This window comes from Lolium perenne, chromosome 3, assembly GCF_019359855.2.
Source record: "Lolium perenne isolate Kyuss_39 chromosome 3, Kyuss_2.0, whole genome shotgun sequence".
Taxonomy (NCBI): Eukaryota; Viridiplantae; Streptophyta; class Magnoliopsida; order Poales; family Poaceae; genus Lolium; species Lolium perenne.
The window spans coordinates 128,089,392-128,113,887 of NC_067246.2; the positions used below are offsets into that span (position 1 = coordinate 128,089,392).

General features: G+C 40.9%; 1 protein-coding gene across 1 annotated transcript in view; it reads left to right on the forward strand.

Annotated features, from left to right (window-relative positions):
• Positions 1–23,258, forward strand: part of LOC139837993 (uncharacterized) — a 35,482-nt gene extending 12,224 nt beyond the window's left edge. Inside the window, exon 4 of the mRNA XM_071827339.1 lies at positions 23,081–23,258. Within this exon, the coding sequence (XP_071683440.1) occupies positions 23,081–23,258 (178 nt within the window). The remainder of the gene's footprint in view (positions 1–23,080) is intronic.
• The last annotated feature ends 1,238 nt before the right edge of the window (positions 23,259–24,496 follow it).

The window sequence follows — 24,496 nt, forward strand, 5'->3', positions numbered from 1 at the left end:
CATATAGCATTACAGATAGATGATCTTGATCATGATAGGCAGCTCACAAGATCCGACAATGAAGCACATGAGGAGAAGACAACCATCTAGCTACTGCTATGGACCCATAGTCCAGGGGTGAACTACTCACTCATCAATCCGGAGGTGACCATGGCGGTGTAGAGTCCTCCGGGAGATGATTCCCCTCTCCGGCAGGGTGCCGGAGGCGATCTCCTGAATCCCCCGAGATGGGATTTGCGGCGGCGGCGTCTCTGGAAGGTTTTCCGTATCGTGGCTCTCGGTACTGGGGGTTTCGCGATGAAGGCTATTTGTAGGCGGAAGGGCAGAGTCGGGAGAGTCACGAGGGGCCCACACGCTAGGCCAGCGCGGCCAGGGCTTGGGCCGCGCCGCCCTACTGTGGCGCCGCCTCGTGGCCCCACTTCGTTAGTCCTCCGGTCTTCTGGAAGCTTCGTGTGAAAATAGGCCCCTGGGCGTTGATTTCGTCCAATTCCGAGAATATTTCCTTACTAGGATTTCTGAAACCAAAAACAGCAGAAAACAATCGGCTCTTCGGCATCTCGTTAATAGGTTAGTGCCGGAAAATGCATAATAATGACATATAATGTGTATAAAACATGTGAGTATCATCATAAAAGTAGCATGGAACATAAGAAATTATAGATACGTTTGAGACGTATCAAGCATCCCCAAGCTTAGTTCCTACTCGTCCCGAGTAGGTAAACGATAACAAAGATAATTTCTTAGTGACAATGCTACCAACATAATCTTGATCAATACTATTGTAAGCACATGTAATGAATGCAGCGATTTGAAACAATGGTAAATGACATGAGTAAACAATTGAATCATAAAGCAAAGACTTTTCATGAATAGTACTTCAAGACAAGCATCAATAAGTCTTGCATAAGAGTTAACTCATAAATCAATAATTCAAAGTAAAGGTATTGAAGCAACACAAAGGAAGATGAAGTTTCAGCGGTTGCTTTCAACTTGTAACATGTATATCTCATGGATATTGTCAATGTAAAGTAATATAACAAGTGCAATATGCAAGTATGTAGGAATCAATGCACAGTTCACACAAGTGTTTGCTTCTTGAGGTGGAGAGAGATAGGTGAACTGACTCAACATAAAAGTAAAAGAAAGGTCCTTCAAAGAGGAAAGCATCGATTGCTATATTTGTGCTAGAGCTTTAGTTTTGAAAACAAGAAACAATTTTGTCAACGGTAGTAATAAAGCATATGAGTTATGTAAATTATATCCTACAAGTTGCAAGCCTCATGCATAGTATACTAATAGTGCCCGCACCTTGTCCTAATTAGCTTGGATTTACATGGATTATCATAGCATAGCACATGTTTCAACCAAGTGTCACAAAGGGGTGCCTCTATGCCGCCTGTACAAAGGTCTAAGGAGAAAGCTCGCATTGGATTTCTCACTTTTGGTTATTCTCAACTTAGACATCCATACCGGGACAACATAGACAACAGATAATGGACTACACTTTAATGCATAAGCATTCAACAACAGATAATATTCTCATAAGAGATTGAGGTTTGTTGTCCAAACTGAAACTTCCACCATGGATCATGGCTTTAGTTAGCGGCCCAATGTTCTTCTCTAACAATATGCATGCTCAAACCATTTGATCATGATAAATCACTCTTACTTCAGACAAGACGAACATGCATAGCAACTCACATGATATTCAACAAAGAGTAGTTGATGGCGTCCCCAGAAACATGGTTATCGCTCAACAAGCAACTTAATAAGAGATAAAGTGCATAAGTACATATTCAATACCACGATAGTTTTTAAGCTATTTGTCCCATGAGCTATATATTGCAAAGATAAAGAATGGAAATTTTAAAGGTAGCACTCAAGCAATTTACTTTGGAATGGCGGAGAAATACCATGTAGTAGGTAGGTATGGTGGACACAAATGGCATAGTGGTTGGCTCAAGGATTTTGGATGCATGAGAAGTATTCCCTCTCGATACAAGGTTTAGGCTAGCAAGGTTATTTGAAACAAACACAAGGATGAAGCGGTGCAGCAAAACTCACATAAAAGACATATTGTAAACATTATAAGACTCTATACCGTCTTCCTTGTTGTTCAAACTCAATACTAGAAATTATCTAGACCTTAGAGAAACCAAACATGCAAATCAGATTTTAGCATGCTCTATGTATTTCTTCATTAATAGGTGCAAAGTATATGATGCAAGAGCTTAAACATGAGCACAACAATTGCCAAGTATCACATTATCCAAGACATTATAGCAATTACTACATGTATCATTTTCCAATTCCAACCATATAACAATTTAACGAAGAAGAAACTTTCGCCATGAATACTATGAGTAAAGCCTAAGGACATATTTGTCCATATGCAACAGCGGAGCGTGTCTCTCTCCCACACAATGAATGCTAGGATCCATTTTATTCAAACAAAACAGAAACAAAAACAAACCGACGCTCCAAGTAAAGTACATAAGATGTGATGGAATAAAAATATAGTTTCAGGGGAGGAACCTGATAATATTGTCGATGAAGAAGGGGATGCCTTGGGCATCCCCAAGCTTAGACGCTTGAGTCTTCTTGATATATGCAGGGGTGAACCACCGGGGCATCCCCAAGCTTAGAGTTTTCACTCTCCTTGATCATAGTGTATAATTCTCCTCTCTTGATCCTTGAAAACTTCCTCCACACCAAACTAAAAAAAACTCATTAGAGGGTTAGTGCACAATCAAAATTTACATGTTCAGAGGTGACACAATAATTCTTAACACTTCTGGACATTGCACAAAGCTACTGAAAGTCAATGGAATCGAAAAATCCATCAAGCATGGCAAAACAGGCAATGCGAAATAAAAGGCAGAATCTGTCAAAACAGAACAGTTCGTAAAGACGAATTTTTAAGAGGCACCAGACTTGCTCAAATGAAAATTCTCAAACTGAATGAAAGTTGCGTACATATCTGAGGATCACTCACGTAAATTGGCATAATTTTCTGAGTTACCTACAGAGAATTAGGCCCAGATTCGTGACAGCAAAGAAATCTGTTTCTGCGCAGTAATCCAAATCTAGTATGAACCTTACTATCAAAGACTTTACTTGGCACAACTATGCAACAAACTAAGATAAGGAGAGGTTGCTACAGTAGTAACAACTTCCAAGACTCAAATATAAAATAAAGTTGCTGTAGTAAAATAAACACATGGGTTATCTCCCAAGAAGTTCTTTCTTTATAGCCATTAAGATGGGCTCAGCAATTTTAATGATGCACTCGCAAGAAATAGTATTTGAAGCAAAAGAGAGCATCAAGAGGCAAATTAAAAACACATTTAAGTCTAACATGCTTCCTATGCATAGGAATCTTGTAAATAAACAAGTTCATGAAGAGCAAAGTGACAAACATAGGAAGATAAAACAAGTGTAGCTTCAAAAATTTCAGCATATAGAGAGGCATTTTAGTAACATGAAAATTTCTACAACCATATTTTCCTCTCTCATAATAACTTTCAGTAGTATCATGAGCAAACTCAACAATATAACTATCACATAAAGCATTCTTATCATGAGTCTCATGCATAAAATTATTACTCTCCACATAAGCATAATCAATTTTATTAGTTGTAGTGGGAGCAAATTCAACAAAGTGGCTATCATCATATATAGGAGGCATATTGTAATCATAAAAGAAAATTTTCTCCTCAATGCTTGTGGGACTAAAAAGATCATGCTCATCAAAGCCAGCTTCCCCAAGCTTAGAATTTTCCATAGCATTAGCAACAATGGTGTTCAAAGCATTCATAGTAATAACATTCCCATTAGCATGCATATAAAGTTCCATGGGTTTTTTAATTCTCTCTTCAAACACATCATGTCCTAATTCAAGATAAATTTCATAAAGGTCTCTCATATTTTTGTTGTTTTCCATTATGCTTAACTAGTGAAATAAAAACATGCATGATATTAAGTAAAGTAAAACAAGTAACTAATTTTTTTGTGTTTTTAATATGGAGAACAAGATAGTAAATAAAGTAAAACTAGCAACTAATTTTTTATTTAGTGGGCCGGCCCATTAAAGTTTTGACCAGTCAACCTTAGAGGTTAGGCCCGGCCCACGTAACTAATGGACCAGCCCAGCTATATAGTTGACCGGTCAAACTAAGTCAGCTGGCCCGGCCCGCAAACTTAATGGGCCGGCCCGCTTAAGACGTGGCAGGCCTCGTGTGGGCCTACCATCTACCACGGGGTTTCAGCCGGTTAACGCCGTTAATCGGCGCTAATCTGCTCGCCACGTGTCAGTTTGCATGACGTCAGCAGTCAACGGGCTCCCGGAAACACTTGGGCAACGATCCGATTTTCCGTGGCGGAAGGGCGCCCAAGCGCGACGGACCGAAAAAATCGTCGTAGGACTTTGCCTGACGCAGTTTCCACAACAGAACCCATATCGTCTAAGCTTGGGGGGAGTTGATACGTCCAATTTGCATCACTATTTTGTATCATAATTTGCTGTTATTCATTAATATATTTCATGTTTGGACACAATACTTATGTTATTTCATCTATTTTGCATGTTTCATCATTATTGGAGGATCAAGCACCGGAGCCAGGATTCTGCTGGAAAAAGCACCGTCAGAACGCAATATTTCGGAAGATCAACTGTGGAAGGAAATTATACCAAAAATCCTATTTTCCCAGGATGACGAAGGAAGCCGGAAGGGGAGCCAGGTGGACCCAAGGTGGGCCCACACCACAGGCGGCGCGCGGCCCATGGCCTGGCCGCGCCACCTGGTGGTGAGGGGGCCCCACAGCCTCTTTCGCCTCCTTTTCTTCGCGAAATCCTTCGTCCCAAAGACCTAAGCCACAGAGGGTACCTCGCGAAGAGTTACAGCCGCCTCTGCGGGGCGGAGAACACCAGAGAGAAAAGAGCTCTCCGGCGGCTGAGATCCGCCGGGGAAATTCCCTCCCGGAGGGGGAAATCGACGCCATCATCACCGTCATCGAGCTGGACATCATCTCCATCACCATCACCATCATCTCCACCATCATCACCGCCATCTCCACCGCTGCACATCGTCACCGCCGTAGCAATTTGGGTTTGATCTTGATTGTTTGATAGGGGAAACTCTCCCGGTATTGATTTCTACTTGTTGTTGATGCTATTGAGTGAAACCATTGAACCAAGGTTTATGTTCAGATTGTTATTCATCATCATATCACCTCTGATCATGTTCCATATGATGTCTCGTGAGTAGTTCGTTTAGTTCTTGAGGACATGGGTGAAGTCTAAATGTTAGTAGTGAACCATGGTTGAGTAATATTCAATGTTATGATATTTAAGTTGTGGTGTTATTCTTCTAGTGGTGTCATGTGAACGTCGACTACATGACACTTCACCTTCATGGGCCTAGGGGAATGCATCTTGTATTCGTTTGCTAATTGCGGGGTTGCCGGAGTGACAGAAACCTAAACCCCCGTTGGTATATCGATGCAGGAGGGATAGCAGGATCTCAGAGTTTAAGGCTGTGGTTAGATTTATTCTTAATTACTTTCTTGTAGTTGCGGATGCTTGCAAGGGGTATAATCACAAGTATGTATTAGTCCTAGGAAGGGCGGTACATTAGCATAGGTCCACCCACACAACACTTATCAAAACAATGAAGATTAATTAGCCATATGTAGCGAAAGCACTAGACTAAAATCCCGTGTGTCCTCAGGAACGTTTGGTCATTATAAGTAAACAAACCGGTTTGTCCTTTGTGCTAAAAAGGATTGGGCCACTCGCTGCAATTGTTACTCTCGCACTTTACTTACTCGTACTTTATTCATCTGTTACATCAAAACCCCCTGAATACTTGTCTGTGAGCATTTACAGTGAATCCTTCATCGAAACTGCTTGTCAACACCTTCTGCTCCTCGTTGGGATCGACATTCTTACTTATCGAAGATACTACGATACACCCCCTATACTTGTGGGTCATCAAGACTATTTTCTAGCGCCGTTTCCGGGGAGTGAAGCGCTATTGGTAAGTGGAATTGGTAAGGGAAACTTTTACTGTTAGTGCTGATTTTATTTCTGCCTGCTACTATAATTCATTATGGAGAGATCTTCTCTCGAATGTTTGTTTGGAAAATCTACTACTACTGCAAAGGTAGTGGATAAGGCGCCAGGTGAGGAAGAGATACCATACAAAATACCTATGAAAATTATTGAACGTGTAGTGGATAACCGTTATACAGGGGATGGAACTGTCCACCCTGGAGATCATTTACTGTTTTTACATGAATTATGCGGTTTATTCAAGTGTGCAGGTATTGCTATGGATGAAGTGAGGAAGAAACTATTCTCTATATCGCTGTACAGTAAAGCGGCGCATTGGTATAAATTATTGGATAATGGGGATTCTCTTGAATGGAATGATATTGTGCCCCGGTTTTATTCTAAGTTCTATCCTCCAAGTGAAATTCATAAGGATCGGAACCGCATATATAATTTTTGGCCTCATGATGGAGAGAGTATTGCCCAAGCGTGGGGGAGATTGAAGTCTTTAATGCTCAAATACCCCATTCATGAGCTTCCTGGTAATGTTATTATTGATAATTTCTATGCAAGACTTTCTTTTGAAGACAAGACCTTGCTGGATACTTCTTGTTCTGGATCATTCACGCGCAATAAGGAAGAGTTTAAAAGGGACCTTCTTAATCGGATCCAGGAAAATACTGAAGGATGGGAAATCGACAAAGAAAGAGAATCAGGTATAGATTATGATTACAAATGCATTGAAGCTTTTATGGATACTGATAAATTTCGTAATATGAGTGCTACTTATGGTCTTGATTCTCAAGTTGCTGCAAATCTTTATAAAGCTTTTGCCTCTCATTATGAATTGCCTAAGAAGAATTTTGATAAGTATCATGAACCGTATAAAGATAAAATTGATTCATCTATTAATAAATGCGTTGTAGTTGAAACTGTTGATCATGTTATTCCTGAAGCTTATATTGGAAAAACTCCTTTCCCTGCTAAAATGAAGGAGTACTCTGTTATAAATAGTGCGGTTCATAAAAGTGAAAAGAAACCTATAGAACCTGAAGAACAAATAAAAGTTGAACCTGTTGTTGCAATAGTTAAAGATCTTGTGACTGAAAATGTGGAGGATGGTCATATTATTTTCTGTGAAGATGCTTCTAATATTGTTTCACATCCTAATAAACCCAAACAAGTTAGTATTCCTATGCTATCTGTTAGAATTGGTGATCATTGCTATTATGGTTTATGTGATATTGGTGCAAGTGTTAGTGCTATTCCTTATGAGCTTTACACGGAGATTATGCATGAAATTGATTCTTGTGAACTTGAAGATATTGATGTGGTTATTTAGCTGGCTAATAGAGAAACTATTTCTCCAATTGGTATTGTTCGAGATGTGGAAGTTCTATGTGGTAAGATTAAATATCCTGCCGACTTTTTGGTACTTGGTTCTGCTGCTAGTGATTATTGTCCTATCATTTTTGGTAGACCTTTTCTAAATACTTGTGGAGCTATTATAGATTGCAAGAAAGAGAAAATTTTGACTAAATTTGCTGGTGAATCTTATGAGTTTAACTTCTCTAAATTTACCAAAACTCCTTATAAAGCTGATTTGCCTAATGATGATTTTAAATTTGAAAAGTGTGCATCTATTGTTCTTGTTCCTAATAATCCTTTGCAGCAACATTTGGAGAATAGCGAGAGTGAAGTTTTTAGGAAAGAAAGAGATGAGCTTGAGGAAATTTTTCTTCGCCAACCTATTCTTAAGCATGATTTACCGGTGGAAGATTTGGGTACAACACCGCCACCAAAGGAAGATCCTGTCTTTGATTTAAAACCTTTGCCTGATAATCTTAAATACGCTCATATTGATGATAAGAAAATATATCCTGTTATTATTAGTTCTAAGCTTACAGAGTTTGAAGAATAAAGGCTATTGGAAATATTGAAGAAACACCGAGATGCTATTGGCTATACTCTTGATGACTTGAAGGGGATTTCTCCCTCTATTTTCCAACATGCCATTAATATGGAAGATGATGCGAATCCTGTTGTTGAACCTCAGCGTCGTCTAATTCCTAAGATGAAGGATGTGGTAAGAAATGAGGTATTACGACTTCTTGAAGCTGGTATTATATATCCTATTGCTGATAGTAGATGGGTTAGTCCTGTGCATTGTGTTCCTAAGAAAGGAGGAATGACTGTTGTGCCTAATGATAATGATGAGCTCATACCTCAAAGAGTAGTTGTAGGTTATAGAATGTGCATTGATTTTCGTAAAGTTAATAAAGTTACTAAGAAAGATCATTATCCTTTGCCTTTTATTGATCAAATGTAAGAAAGGTTATCTAAAAATACTCATTTTTGCTTTCTTGATGGTTATTCTGGGTTTTCACAAATTGCTGTTAAAACTAAGGATCAAGAGAAAACCACTTTCACTTGTCCCTATGGAACCTATGCTTATAGATGTATGCCTTTTGGTTTATGTAATGCTCCTGCTACTTTTCAAAGATGCATGTCTGCTATTTTTCATGGCTTTTGCGAGAGTATTGTAGAGGTATTCATGGATGATTTTTCTGTCTATGGGAATTCTTTTGATAATTGTTTGCGGAACCTTGATAAAGTTTTGCAGAGATGTGAAGAAACTAACCTTGTTCTTAATTGGGAGAAATGCCACTTTATGGTTAATGAAGGAATTGTATTGGGACATAAAATTTCCGAGAGAGGTATTGAAGTTGATAGAGCTAAAGTTGAAGCAATTGAGAAGATGCCCTATCCTAGCGATGTTAAAGGTATTCGTAGTGTTCTTGGTCATGCTGGGTTTTATAGGAGGTTTATTAAAGACTTCTCTAAGATTTCAAAGCCTCTTACTAATCTTCTTCAAAAAGATGTACCTTTTGTTTTTGATGATGATTGTAAGGAAGCTTTTGAAACTCTAAAGAAAGCCTTAACAACTGCTCCTATAGTTGAACCTCCTGATTGGAACTTACCATTTGAAATTATGTGTGATGCTAGTGATTTTGCTGTAGGTGCTGTTCTTGGACAGCGAGTAAATAAAAAATTGAATGTTATTCATTATGCTAGTAAAACTCTTGATGCTGCTCAAAGAAATTATGCTACTACTGAAAAAGAATTGTTAGCTGTAGTCTTTGCTTGTGATAAGTTTAGATCTTATATTGTTGATTCAAAAGTTACTATTCATCTTGATCATGCCGCAATCAGATACCTTATGCAAAAGAAAGATGCTAAGCCAAGGCTTATTAGATGGGTACTTTTGTTGCAAGAATTTGATTTACATATTGTAGATAGGAAAGGTGCTGATAATCCTGTTGCTGATAATTTGTCTAGATTGGAAAATATTGCTTATGATCCTGTTCCTGTTAATGATAGTTTTCCAAATGAACAATTGGCTGTAATAAAGGTGAGCTCGCGAGACAGTCCTTGGTATGCTGATTATGCTAACTTTATTGTTTCCAAGTACTTGCCTCCGACCTTTTTAGCTCAGCAAAGGAGGAAATTCTTTTATGACTTGAGGCATTATTTCTGGGATGACCCACACTTATATAAATAAGGAGTGGATGGTATTCTGCGAAGATGTGTTCCCGAATATGAACAGCAGGAAATATTGAGTAAATGCCATGGGAGTGCTTATGGAGGACATCACGCCGGAGATAGAACCGCGCAAAAGGTTCTACAATCGGGTTTTTATTGGCCAACTCTCTTCAAAGATGCAAGGAAGTTTATTTTATCTTGTGATGAATGCCAAAGGGTTGGTAATATCTCCAGACGCAATGAAATGCCTATGAATTATACTCTTGTTATTGAACCATTCGACTGTTGGGGATTTGACTTCATGGGACCCTTTCCCTCTTCAGAAGGTAACACTCATATACTTGTTGCTGTTGATTATGTTACTAAATGGGTGGAAGCCATACCTACAAAAAGTGCTGATGGTGAGACCTCTTTAAGAATGCTTTTAGATATTATTTTTCCTCGATTTGGAGTTCCTAGATATATTATGACTGATGGAGGTTCTCATTTTATTCATGGTGGTTTTAGAAAAACTCTTGCTAAATATGGCATTAATCATAGAATTGCTTCTGCTTATCATCCTCAAACTAGTGGGCAAGTAGAACTATCAAATAGAGAAATTAAATCTATCTTGCAAAAGACCGTTAATAAAACTAGAAAGAATTGGGCTAGTAAATTGAAGGAAGCATTATGGGCTTATAGAACTGCTTATAAAAACCCCATGGGAATGTCACCTTATAAAATGGTTTATGGGAAAGCTTGTCATTTACCCTTAGAACTAGAGCACAAAGCTTATTGGGCTGTTAGAGAATTAAATAAAGATCCTAAACTAGCTGGTAATAAGAGGTTGCTGCAATTGAGTTCTCTAGATGAATGGAGAAGTGAAGCTTATGAAAATGCTAAACTCTTTAAAGAGAAAGTTAAAAAATGGCATGATAGAAGGATTATCAAAAGAGAATTTAATATTGGGGATAAAGTCTTATTGTATCGGTCTCGTCTCAGATTCTTTGCAAGGAAATTACTCTCGAAATGGGAAGGACCATATGTTGTTGAGGAGGTGTATCGTTCAGGAGCAATAAAAATTAGCTCTCTCCAAGGCAATGTCACACAAGTGGTAAATGGACAAAGACTCAAGCATTATATCTCAGGTGATTCTTACAGTGTAGATGTTGATGTTATTCGAGTGGAAACACCGGAGGCTTTCATCAAAGGACAAATTGACAGTCTGCCAGAACTCGATTTTGAATAGGTAACAGTACTGGTAATGAAAAGTTCGCAATTTACTTTCCGAACAATATTTTTGCTGTTTTTGGAAAATATGAAAAATTACGAGATCGAAACGGAGTGGAGGAGGCGCACGAGGAGGTGCCCCCACAGGCCGGCGCGGGCCCCAGCCTGGCCGCGCCGCCCTGTGAGGAAGCCACCTCGTTGCCCCTCTCCGACTCTGGTTCGACCTGGTACTTTCCTTTTGACATAAAAATTCATGCTATATAATCCCCCGGACCCCTGGAGGTCCGTATATCGTTTTCTCGACGAGTTTTGTTTCGAGCTGTTTCTGCCAGGATTTGTTTTCAATCTAGGAGCACTATGGCCTCCAACAACAAGGGAAAGGGGCTTTCGGAGGAGGAAGTGAGAAGGGTGTCATCAAAACAAGAGCAGCAAGCCGTTGGGAGTAAGCAAATCTTGGTGGGATCTGTTGACACTCGACGTTCTTTCTCTCATAACTTGCAGGGATCCTTACCACCTGCTCTTAGCCTCGACTCTTTCCCCGTGTTGGAAGAGGCTCTGCGGACTACCAATGAGTTTTGTGATCAATACCGGGCTCTAAGAAGAGAAGTGGAGATACTCCAGGAGGAGAATTACCGTCTCCATAGAATGCTGGAATATTACTCGATTCCCATCACAAGGTCGCCACTGCCAACTTCAGATAACAGTGAATCTCTTCGAGTCTTAGTGCAGAATTGCCAAGCTGAGAAACTAAAGCTGAAGGAGATCTGTAAGAAGCGCGTGAGGAATTCATCACCACCACCGCTAAAGGAGTAATTCATCATCGGTATTGGCATCCCCTTGGTTTGTTCCAAGCTTGGGGGAGTGCCGCGGTATCACATCCTCATTACCTTTTACTTTCTACTGTCAAGTAGTGTCATATCATGAGTAGGGAAGTTATCATATAAGATGGGTTGCAGTGTGGAAGTATCTCTCCTTTAGTTGGTTATCTATGTATCCCTTGGTGTGAGTTATCGTTATGAAATATTAATGAGAAGTCTTATCATTTACATATTGCACATCTTATTTTAGGTTGCAATTCTATTATATGATTTACCTTGTTTTTAGTATTGGTACCACTTTGGGAGCATCGAATAAATCTATTTGGTTTTGGCAAACTTAGCATTGGTCAATAGCAACAACACTTTGAGGTTTAAGTAGAAAAGAGAAATACATGTAGTTGTTTCATTGTCTTCCTTTCTTGTTAGCTCATAGCTTATTATTCTGAAGTTAAAATTGTTTGTGCTTACAAGGAAGATGCATGATTATGTCTATCACATGTATATTTGTTTGTTTCCATCAACTCTTATGCTTGCTAATTAACCTTGCTAGCCAAAGACCTGTACTGAGAGGGAATGCTTCTCGTGCATCCAAACCTGAACCCAAACCTATGCCATTTGTGTCCACCATATCTACCTACTGCATGGTATTTTGTGCCATTCCAAGTAAATACTTCATGTGCTACCTTTAAACAATTCAAAATTTATTACTTCTTATTTGTGTCAATGTTTTATAGCTCATGAGGAAGAATGTGGTGTTTTATCTTTCAGTCTTGTTAGGCAGCTTCCACTAATGGACTAGTGGCTTCATCCACTTATCCTATAATTTTGCAAAAAGAGCTGGCAATGGGGTTCCCAGCCCCAATTAATCAACTTTCATTAATAATTCTCTTCACATGTTTTGCTCTGATTCATCAGTAAGCAACTTAATTTTGCAATAGACACTCCTCCATGGTATGAGATTATTGGAAGGCACCCGAGATTCGGTTAGCCATGGCTTGTGTAAGCAAAGGTTGGGGGGAGTGTCATCCTTAGATAAACTAAAGTACATGTGTAAACAAAAGAGAAGAGGGATGATCTACCTTGCTGGTAGAGATGACGTCCTTCATGGGAGCCGCTCTTTGGAGGTCTGTTTGGCAAGGGGGTTAGAGTACCCGCTACCAGTCGTTGACAACAACAAACACCTCTCAAAACTTTACTTTTATTCTCTTTATATGATTTCAAAACTGAAAAAGCTCTAGCACATGATTTAATCCCTGCTTCCCTCTGTGAAGGGCCTGTCTTTTACTTTATGTTGAGTCAGTAAACCTATTTCCCTCCATCTCAAGCAAGCATTTGAGTAGTTGTGATCAAACCATTATATTGTGATTTACTTCATCATGTCTTTTACTTTTCCTTGTTTAGTACAAGTTTTATCTGAATGAATATAGCTTTGCAAGTTATCAATGATCATGAGGAGACTATTATGATTGAGTATGCAAGTTGTGCAATATAAACTTTAATATGAGAGCATTGCTCGATAGATAAGTATAACCTGTTAATTGTTCTCTGACCAAGAACGAAGTTTGCCATCACCAACTATGATTTCTTATGCATCTTTATTTGTGATTACCTTATACTTGTTTCAAGTTGAGTTATATGACACTACAAGAAAAGTTGCCATGGCCGACGAAGTTGAAGTCGCGCCGTGGTTGCTGGTGTACCATGGCCGACGATTTTGGGTCCCTCCGTGGTGCATGTCAAAACTTTTTTTTTCTCGTTTTTGAGGCCACCTAGCCCGACGAAAGCGGCCAAAACGTCGCGTATGGTGGCCCGGGACGTGGTGCATCTCGAAATCTCGGGTTCGCCGGCCGAGTCAACGCAAATCCGCACCGCCGAGGGATGTAGGGCCCAGATGGCAGCCTCTCTGGCATTGTTTTTTTTCTCGATCGCGCCATCTCGTTCAACGTTCTCCGATCGAGCCGTTTACGATGCAGGATCATGGGTCCCGCATGTCATCCTCTATGAACCAAAATTCTTTCTATTCTTGGATTTTTTTTGACCCCCTGATTTCTGGCTACTTCCTTTTTCTTTTGATCCCTTGCCGCCTTGGAAACATTGAGACCGCTGCTGCTAAATGGGACCCGCATGTCATCCTCTATGTGCAATCAACTTTCTTTTCTTGGAGTTTTTTTTGGCACCTCATATTTGGTCACTTGCCTTTTTTTTTCGATCCCCTGCCGCCTCTCAAACGGTGATACCGCTGCTGCTAAATGGGACCCGCATGTCATCCTCTATGTACTATAAAACTTTCTTTTCTTGGATTTTTTTGGCACCTCATATTTGGTCACTTGCCTTTTTCTTTCGATCCCCTGCCGCCTCTCAAACGGTGATACCGCTGCTGCTAAATGGGACCCGCATGTCATCCTCTATGTACTATTAAACTTTCTTTTCTTGAATTATTTTTGGCTCCTCATATTTTTTCACTTGCCTTTTTCTTTCGATCCCCTGCCGCCTCTCAAACGGTGATACCGCTGCTGCTAACTGGGACCCGCATGTCATCCTCTATGTACTATAAAACTTTCTTTTCTTGAATTATTTTTGGCACCTCATATTTGGTCACTTACCTTTTTCTTTCGATCCCCTGCCGCCTCTCAAACGGTGATACCGCTGCTGCTAAATGGGACCCGCATGTCATCCTCTATGTACTATAAAACTTTCTTTTCTTGAATTATTTTTGGCTCCTCATATTTTTCACTTGCCTTTTTCTTTCGATCCCCTGCCGCCTCTCAAACGGTGATACCGCTGCTGCTAAATGGGACCCGCATGTCATCCTCTATGTACTAGAAAACTTTCTTTTCTTGAATTATTTTTGGCTCCTAATATTTGGTCACTTGCCTTTTTCTTTCGATCTCATGCCATGTTTGAAACGTTGAGGAACCTGCTGGCTCATGGGACCCGCATGTCATCCTCTATGTGCTATAAAAGTTTATTTTCTTTATTTTTTTTCACCCTCTGATTTTTGGCTATTTCCTTTTTCTTTTGATCCCCTGCCGCCTTGGAAACGTTGGGTAAGCTGCTGACTCATGGGACCCGCATGTCATCCTCTATGTACAATCAACTTTCTTTTTCTTTTGATCTCAAGCCGCATTTGAAACGTTGAGACCGCTCGCTAAATGGGACTGCATGTCATCCTCTACGTACAATAAAGTTTCTTTTCTTGGATTATCTTTGGCTCCTGATATTTTGTCACTTGCCTTTTTCTTTCGATCTCATGCCGCCTTTGAAACGTTGAGTAAGCTGCTGGCTCATGGGTCCCGCATGTCATCCTCTACGAACAATAAAAGTTTCCTTTCTTGGAGTTATTTTTTACCCCTAATTTCTGGCTATTTGCCTTTTTCTTTTGATCTCCTGCCCCCTCTGAAACGATGAGGACGCTGTTGGCAGGTCGGTCCCACATGTCATCCTCTATGAACAATAAAAGTTTCCTTTGATGGATTTATTTTGAACCCCTAATTAATTTCTGGATATTTCCCCTGCCGCCTTGGAATCGTTGAGGATGCTGCTGCCTCATGGGTCCCGCATGTCATCCTCTCAGAACGGTAAATGTTTATTTTCTTGGATTTTGTTGACCAAACGATTTTTGGCTTATTTTTTCTTTCGATCACGTGCAGCCTTTAAAACGTTGAGGACGCTGCAGCTCACGGGTCCCACATGTCAACCTCTATGAACAATAAACGCCGAGGATCTTGCTGCCTCATGGGTCCCGCATGTCATCCTCTCGGAACGAAAATGTTTCTTTTCTTGGATTTTTTACCAACAGATTTATGGTTTATTTTTTCTTTCCATCCCCGGCCGCCTTTAAAACGTTGACGACTTGTTGGCTCATGGGTCCCCGATGTCAGCCTCCCGTACAAGAAACATATGATATCTTGATTATTTTGAGACAATAAACAATGTATTGCGCTCACGAGCTATTTCAAACGGATAATTAAATATATATTTTTACATAAACAAACTTATATGTTGAATCTCCTTGTTTTTTTGTCTTTGCGAAGCATAGGACTTTCCTATTTTTTTAGAAAATTCGGAACTTTCCTGTTTTGGAGTGGGCTGAAATTGTACGAGTCAAAAGGCCAAGCGAGATAGTTCGAAGGCCCAGATGTCGAGATGCAACCCAATTGAAATCTTTCTTCTTGGATTTTTTCACCCCTGATTTCTGGCTACTTCATTTTTCTTTTGGTTCTGTGCCACCTTGGAAACGTTGAGACCGCTCTTGCAAAATGGGACCCGCATGTCATCCTCTACGTACAATAAAATTTCTTTTCTTGGATTATTTTTGGCTCTGATATTTGGTCACTTGCCTTTTTCTTTCGATCCCGTGCAGCCTCTCAAACGGTGATACATTCTTGCTAATTGGGACCCGCATGTCATCCTCTATGTACAATCAAGTTTCTTTTCTTGAATTATTTTTGGCTCCTGATATTTGGTCACTTGCCTTTTTCTTTCGATCTCAAGCCACGTTTGAAACGTTGAGGAACCTGCTGGCTCATGGGACCCGCATGTCATCCTCTATGTACTATAAAAGTTCATTTTCTTTGTTTTTTTTCACCCTCTGATTTTTGGCTATTTCCTTTTTCTTTTGATCCTCGCCGCCTTGGAAACGTTGAGTAAGCTGCTAGCTCATGGGACCCGCATGTCATCCTCTATGTCGATCAACTTTATTTTCTTGGATTTTTTGACCCCTAATTTACGGCTACTTTCTTTTTCTTTTGATCTCAAGCCGCATTTGAAACGTTGGGACCGCTTGCAAAATGGGACCCGCATATCATCCTCTATGTAAATAAAGTTTCTTTTCTTGGATTATCTTGGGCTCTGATATTTTGTCACTTGCCTTTTTCTTTCGATCTCATGCCGCCTTTGAAACGTTAAGTAAGGCTGCTTGGCTCATGGGTCCCGCATGTCATCCTCTACGAACAATAAAAGTTTCCTTTCTTGGAGTTATTTTTTACCCTAATTTACGGCTATTTGCCTTTTTCTTTTGATCTCCTGCCCCCTTTGAAACGATGAGGACGCTGTTGGCAGGTCGGTCCCACATGTCATCCTCTATGAACAATAAAACTTTCCTTTGATGGATTTATTTTGAACCCCTAATTAATTTCTGGCTATTTCCTTTTTTTCTTTGATTCCCTGCTGCCTTGGAAACGTTGAGGATACTGCTGCCTCATCGGTCCCGCATGTCATCCTCTCAGAACGATAAATGTTTTCTTTTCTTGGATTTTTTACCAAGCGATATTTGGTTTTTTTATTTTCGATCCCACCGCCTTTGAAACGTTGGCGACGCTGATGGCTCATGGGTCCACGATGTCGACCTCCCCGTACAAGAAACATGTGATATCTTGATTATTTTGCAGACAATAAACAGTGTATTTCGCTCTGAGCTATTGCAAACGGATAAATTAAATCTTTATTTTTACAACTTATATCTTGAATCTCCTTGTTTTTTGTTTTGGTGAAGCATAGGACTTTCCTGTTTTTTTTTGAGAAAAATCCGAACTTTCATGTTCTGGAGTGGGCTGAAATTGTATGAGTCAAAAGGCCCAGAAGGATAGTTCGAAGGCCCAGATGTCCAGATGCAGCCCAATTGAAATCTTTCTTTTCTTGGATTTTTTTCACCCCTTATTTACGGCTACTTCATTTTTCTTTTGGTCTGTGCCGCCTTGGAAACGTTGAGACCGCTGCTGCAAAATGGGACCCGCATGTCATCCTCTATGTACAATCAAGTTTCTTTTCTTTGATTATTTTTGGCTCGATATTTGGTCACTTGCCTTTTTCTTTCGATCTCATGCCACGTTTGAAACGTTGAGGAATCTGCTGACTCATGGGACCCGCATGTCATCCTCTATGTACAATAAAAGTTTGATTTCTTGGATTTTTTTCACCCTCTGATTTTTGGCTATTTCCTTTTTCTTTTGATCCCCTGCCGCCTTTGAAACGTTTAGTAAGCTGCTGGCTCATAGGTCCCACATGTCAGCCTGTATGAACGATAAAGCTTTCCTTTCTTGGAGTTTTTTTTGACCCCCTAATTTCTGGCTACTTTCATTTTCTTTTGATCTCAAGCCGCATTTGAAACGTTGGGACCACTGCCGCACAATGGGACCCGCATGTCATCCTCTATGTACAATCAAGTTTCTTTTCTTGGATTAATTTTGGCTGCTGATTTTTGGTCTATTGCAATTTTATTTCTATCTCATGCCACGTTTGAAACGTTGAGGAACCTGCAGGCTCATGGGACCCGCATGTCATTCTCTATGTACAATCAAGTTTCTTTTCTTGAATTATTTTTGGATCTTGATATTTGGTCACTTGCCTTTTTCTTTTGATCCCCTCTGCCCCCTTTGAAACGTTGAGTAAGCTGCTGGCTCAAGGGACCCGCATGTCATCCTCTATGTCCATCAACATTCTTTTCTTGGATTTTTTTGACCACCTAATTACTAGCTACTTTCTTTTTCTTTTGATCTCAAGCCGCATTTCAAACATTGAGACCGCTGCTGCAAAATTGGACCCACATGTCATCCTCTATGTACAATAAATCTTGGATTATTTTTGGCTCCTGATATTGGGTCACTTGCCTTTTCTTTCGATCTCATGCCGCCTTTGAAACGTTGAGTAAGCTGCTTTGGCTCATGGGTCCCGCATGTCATCCTCTACGAACAATAAAAGTTTCCTTTCTTGGAGTTATTTTTGACCCCTAATTTACGGCTATTTGCCTTTTTCTTTTCATCCTGCCCCTTTGAAACGATGAGGACCATTTGTTGGCAGGTCGGTCCCACATGTCATCCTCAATGAACAATAAAAGTTTCCTTTGGTGGATTTATTTTTGACCCCTAATTAATTTTTGGCTATTTCCTTTTATTCTTTTGATCTCTGGCGCCTTGGAATCGTTTAGGACGTTGCTGCATAATGGGTCCCTCATGTCATCCTCTCAGAAAGGTTAATGTTTCTTTTCTTGGATTTTGTTTACCAACTGATTTTTGGCTTTTTTTTTTCTTCTTTCGATCTCTGCCGCCTTTAAAACGTTGACGGCATTTCTGGCTCATGGGTCCCACATGTCGGCCTCTATAAACAATAAACGTTGAGGATCTCTTTGCCTCATGGGTCCCGCAGTCATCCTCTCGTAATGATAAATGTTTTCTTTTCTTGGATTTTTTTACCAACTTATTTTTGGTTTTTTTATTTTCGATCCCTGCCGCCTTTGAAACGTTGACGACGCTGCTGGCTCATGGGTCCCCGATGTCGACCTCCCGTACAAGAAACATGTGATACGCTACGAGCTATTGCAAATCGAGCTATTGCAGGACAATAAACATTGTATTTCGCTACGAGCTATTGCAAAGCGATAAATTAAATCTTTATATTTACATAAACAAACTTATATGTTGAATCTCCTTGTTTTTTGTTTTTGCGAAGCATAGGACTTTCCTGTTTTTTTTTAGAAAAATCCGAACTTTCCTGTTTTGGAGTGGGCTGAAATTGTACGAGTCAAAAGGCCCAGCAAGATAGTTCGAAGGCCCAGATGTCCAGATGCAGCCCAATTGAAATCTTTCTTTTCCTGGATTTCTGGCTACTTCATTTTTCTTTTGGTCCTGTGCCGCCTTGGAAGCGTTGAGACCGCTGCTACAAAATGGGACCCGCATGTCATCCTCTATGTACTATAAAACTTTCTTTTCTTGGATTTTTTTGGCACCTCATATTTGGTCACTTGCCTTTTTCTTTCGATCGCCTGCCACCTCTCAAACGTTGATACAGCTGCTGCTAAATGGGACCCGCATGTCATCCTCTATGTACATTCAAGTTTCTTTTCTTGGATTATTTTTGGCTCTTGATATTTGGTCACTTGCCTTTTTCTTTCGATCTCATGCCGACTTTGAAACGTTGAGGCTGCTGGCTCATGGGTCCCGCATGTCATCCTCTATGAACAATAAAAGTTTCCTTTGTTGGATTTATTTTTGACCCCTAATTAATTTCTGGCTATTTCCTTTTTTTCTTTTGATCCCCTGTCGCTTCTCAAACGGTGATACCGCTGATGCTAAATGGGACCCGCATGTCATCCTCTATGTACTATAAAACTTTCTTTTCTTGGATTTTTTTGGCACCTCATATTTGGTCACTTGCCTTTTTCTTTCGATCGCCTGCCGCCTCTCAAACGTTGATACAGCTGCTGCTAAATGGGACCCGCATGTCATCCTCTATGTACATTCAAGTTTCTTTTCTTGGATTATTTTTGGCTCTTGATATTTGGTCACTTGCCTTTTTCTTTCGATCTCATGCCGACTTTGAAACGTTGAGGCTCTTTGGCTCATGGGTCCCGCATGTCATCCTCTATGAACAATAAAAGTTTCCTTTGTTGGATTTATTTTTGACCCCTAATTAATTTCTGGCTATTTCCTTTTTTTTCTTTTGATCCCCTGTCGCTTCTCAAACGGTGATACCGCTGATGCTAAATGGGACCCGCATGTCATCCTCTATGTACAATAAAGTTTCTTTTCTTGGATTATCTTTGGCTCCTGATATTTGGTCACTTGCCTTTTTCTTTCGATCTCATGCCGACTTTGAAACGTTGAGGCTGCTGGCTCATGAGTCCCGCATGTCATCCTCTATGAACAATAAAAGTTTCCTTTGTTGGATTTATTTTTTACCCTACTTAATTTCTGGCTATTTCCTTTTTCTTTTGATCCCCTGCCGCCTTGGAATAGTTGAGGATGTTGCTGCCTCATGGGTCCCGCATGTCATCCCCTCAGAAAGGTAAATGTTTCTTTTCTTGGTTTTGTTTACCAACTGATTTTTGGCTTATTTTTTCTTTCGATCTCCTGCCGCCTTTAAAACGTTGACGACGCTGCTGGCTCATGGGTCCCTGATGTCAGCCTCCCCGTACAAGAAACATGTGATATCTTGATTATTTTGCAGACAATAAACAGTGTATTTCGCTCTGAGCTATTGCAAAGGGATAAATTAAATCTTTGTTTTTACATAAACAAACTTATATGTTGAATCTCCTTGTTTTTTGTTTTTGCCAAGCATTGGACTTTCCTGTTTTGGAGTGGGCTTAAATTGTACGAGTCAAAAGGCTTCCAGCATGATAGTTCGAAGGCCCAGATGTCCAGATGCAGCCCAATTGAAATCTTTCTTTTCATGGATTTTTTGACACCACGATTTACGGCTACTTCCTTTTTCTTTTGATCTGTGTCACTTTGGAAACTATGATACCGCTGATGCTAAATGGGACCCGCATGTCATCCTCTATGTACAATAAAAGTTTCTTTTCGTGGATTATTTTTGGCTCTGATATTTGGTCACTTGCCTTTTTTCTTTCGATCCCGTGCAAAATGGGACCCGCATGTCGTCCTCTATTTACAAAAAAGTTTCCTTTCTTGGAGTTATTTTTTACCCTAATTTGTGGCTACTTCCTTTTTTTTTGATCCCCTGCCGCCTTTGAAACGTTGAGGACTCTGCTGGCTCATGGGCCCCACATGTCAGCCTCTGTGAACAATAAACCTTTCCTCTGTGAACACTAGCATTGACGAACTGAATGTGAACATGCGTTACAGGCTTTTTTTAGTAAATTTTGTCAACCAATTGCTAGCTTATGTATATATCACTAGTAGTACATACATCGCGAAAGCATTAGAATATTAGACCATGTTCACAAGAATAACATCAAGTCTGAACTACATTAACAGAGTGATAAAATATATTGTTCAGACCAGTACAAAATATAGGGAGTTAAACTAACACTATGCAGAAATTGGCCCATCTCTTGCATATATCCCTCTAGCAAAGGGATCAGCCACTGACAAGTCATGTACCAACCAGCTAAGAACACCGTCCGAGCTGAACTTATCTAAGGATGGTAAATATCCAAACTGAAAATCAACATCTCTATAAGCGGTGTTCTTCAGGTCTAGCTGCTCGAACTGGGTATCCCACCAGATCTTCTTGTGATGATATCTTACACCAAAATTCATTACTTTGAGCATTCTAGTGTTACGTATAAAGAACACGGAGACAATAACATCATTTCTCCTTCCTCGGTAGTCGAAATCGAAATTTCTTTGAGGTGGAGATCAAGGCATTCAATGGGACAGTGGCTCATTATGCAGCACATGAACCTTATTGCCGGTTCTATAAAACTGCAAAGAAGTCAAATTAAGTAGTCAGTACAATAACAAAGTACTTCATAGCTATCAACTAATGAATATCTCGGTGAGTTGAATCATGTGTTAATTGAGGACCGTGGAACAACATAATCCCCGACACGTTCTAATTTGATAGATGCACTTTTTTACATCTGTTATTGTCATTGTAAAGTTGGGGAAATGTTACCAACATGGGAAACTCCAATCCGCAACTAGTTGCGGGTGCACCCCATTTTTCTTTTGACACTTCCAAGTTTCCAAAAAAATGTAAACTAAAAGTCTGGACATACATTGTGTTCTATCATGTGCTTCTGTGAAGTTTCATCCAAAAATATGATAATATGTGATCTACACAAAAAAAGAACAAATGATGTGTAAATAGTAAGTCACACTATTTACATATGTCTTCTCTTTTTTACACAGATCACATATTATCATGTGTTTATATGAAACTTCACAGATGCACAAGATACAACACATTGTATGACAAGAAGTTTAGTTTTGAACCAACATAATATAACTCCATTGTGGATGTTCTTCTAGTACAATTGTTCAAATGATCTAGGCTAATAACAGGTTAACTCCATGTAACTCTACAGTTTTTGCTCATAGTGGTAAACGATTAACAACAACGAATTTACCTGGATATATAGCTTCTCCGTGCAGGAAAGCATCTAAGAAATGCAAGTAGTTGATCCAGACGAGGGCCGTCAGATTTTAGAACCAAGTTCTTCACTGTGCACAGAGAATTTTCCAAGCTTATGGGCATCATCCTCTACAGGACAATGGTACATATGTCAAAAAAAATAACAAAAATGTGAATTAATTCAACAAGAAGAAGGCTGTTCTACCAAAAAGTTTATGCGTCCAATAACAAGTTGGCAGCCATGGTACGACGCAAAGCCCAACACCATCAACTTTGGTGCGTTGGCGACCTGGATTAGTAGTGGAACATCATCAACGCATATGACCAATCTCTCGAGGCAAGATGCATCCATAATTTGCACCGTGTCTAACTGAATAAGTTCGGTGGTGTTGCGTTTCCAATAGCTAGCCACACTAATTGTACGAAGATTTGGCATTTCAATGTTGAGTTGGGTGAACCCGTGGACCCCCTCAAGGTGAAGTGCCTCGAGCACAATACAGCGGGTGAACAGGCGGTCGATGTTCGTCGCCTTACAGATGTAGACGTTATAGAGCAAGAGCCTTTTGAGTTGGGGGAAAAGAAGCATGGAGTTGGCATGAATCTCGGGCAAATAGCAAGTAGAAATGCTGACAATGCGCAGCGTGGGCGCGCAGCGGAACGCGGACAACGGGAAGGAGCGCATCACTGTTCCAGCATCAAATCTGAGGTTCTCGACGCAAGATAGGGTGCTGGACTGGAACCAGCTGTCGAGCGTGGTGTCGACCTTGCAAGTGGTTCTGAAGGGGTCGATTGACACGCTTCTGGCGGGGCCAGGGTGAGCGGCGAGGATGCGGAGACCGCGGCGATGCGTTTGTGGTTTTGCTTGGCGAGTTGGTCGTCGATCTCGAGGTTAAGTGGGACGGAGTGCCAGAGGTGGCGCCACCGTTTGGAGACCAAGGTTGTGCTTACAGCGGATATAGTGGGCAGGTGGGAGATGATGATGTGGAGAATCTGGTCCGGTAGGCGGCTGATGAGGTCGTTGTCGCCGACGAGGAGGTTAAGTGGGACGGAGCGCCAGAGGTGGCGCCACCGTTTGGAGAGCAATGTTGTCCTTACAGCGGATATCATGGGCAGGAGGGAGATGATGATGTGCAGCATCTCGTCGGGGAGGCGGCTGATGAGGTCGAGGCTCGACGGAGGCTCTTCCCGATCTGGCTCGACCCGCCTTCGGGAGTTGAGCGGCTCCGCCTCCATCTGACACGGCGGCGACACACGCAACGCCGCGATCGTGCGCTCGAAGTGTGTAGCAGGTAGCGGAGCGGATCTGCTGGACGGGGAATAGGCGCGATGGCGGTGGTGAGGACAGAAAGGTACTCGGCGGTGGATTTAGGTGGATGGCGGATGCAAGTGCGCTGGGGTTTTTGGAGGAGACGGCAAGCGCTATGCAAGGAACTATTGCGGCGGGCGGCCAGCCGGGGTGCCTGAGGAGAGAAAGGTATACTACTAGTACTAATGATGCGGTGCGGCGTTTGCGTCTCCCTTCCCCACGCGTGCAGCCTTCACATTTCACAAGACGTGCGAGTTTTTCAACAGAGATTATCAAGTGGAGAGACTTTCCCAATGCAATTGTCTCTCCACTTGATAATCACTCTTGAAAACACCGAGAAGATGGCGGTGAAGAAGACGGAGAGGCAAGGAAAAAAACAATATGAATTGAAATCAAATATAATACGGGCGTTCCTTCTCTCTCTGGTCTCTGCTGCACTTACTGCACCTGTGGTGCAGGCGTGTGACCCGAGAAGAAGCTAATGTACTGTATAGCCGTCCCTTGCACGCCGTGTAGCTGTATTTTGTCTCGTCAAATCAGCTCGGGACAGTTTCAGCAGAGTTTTTTCTTGCCATCATCATAATAGGCGAACATTACCACGGGCACACGGTAGTGCACATCCAACTTCTACTACTCAATCCTCCATATGCTGCACAAACCACCACTTTAACTTTTTCTTCGCAGTTTTCATGATTTTTAGCAGTTTCCACCATGTGGTGGTCTAATCTGTTGCAATTTTTACCACTTGGT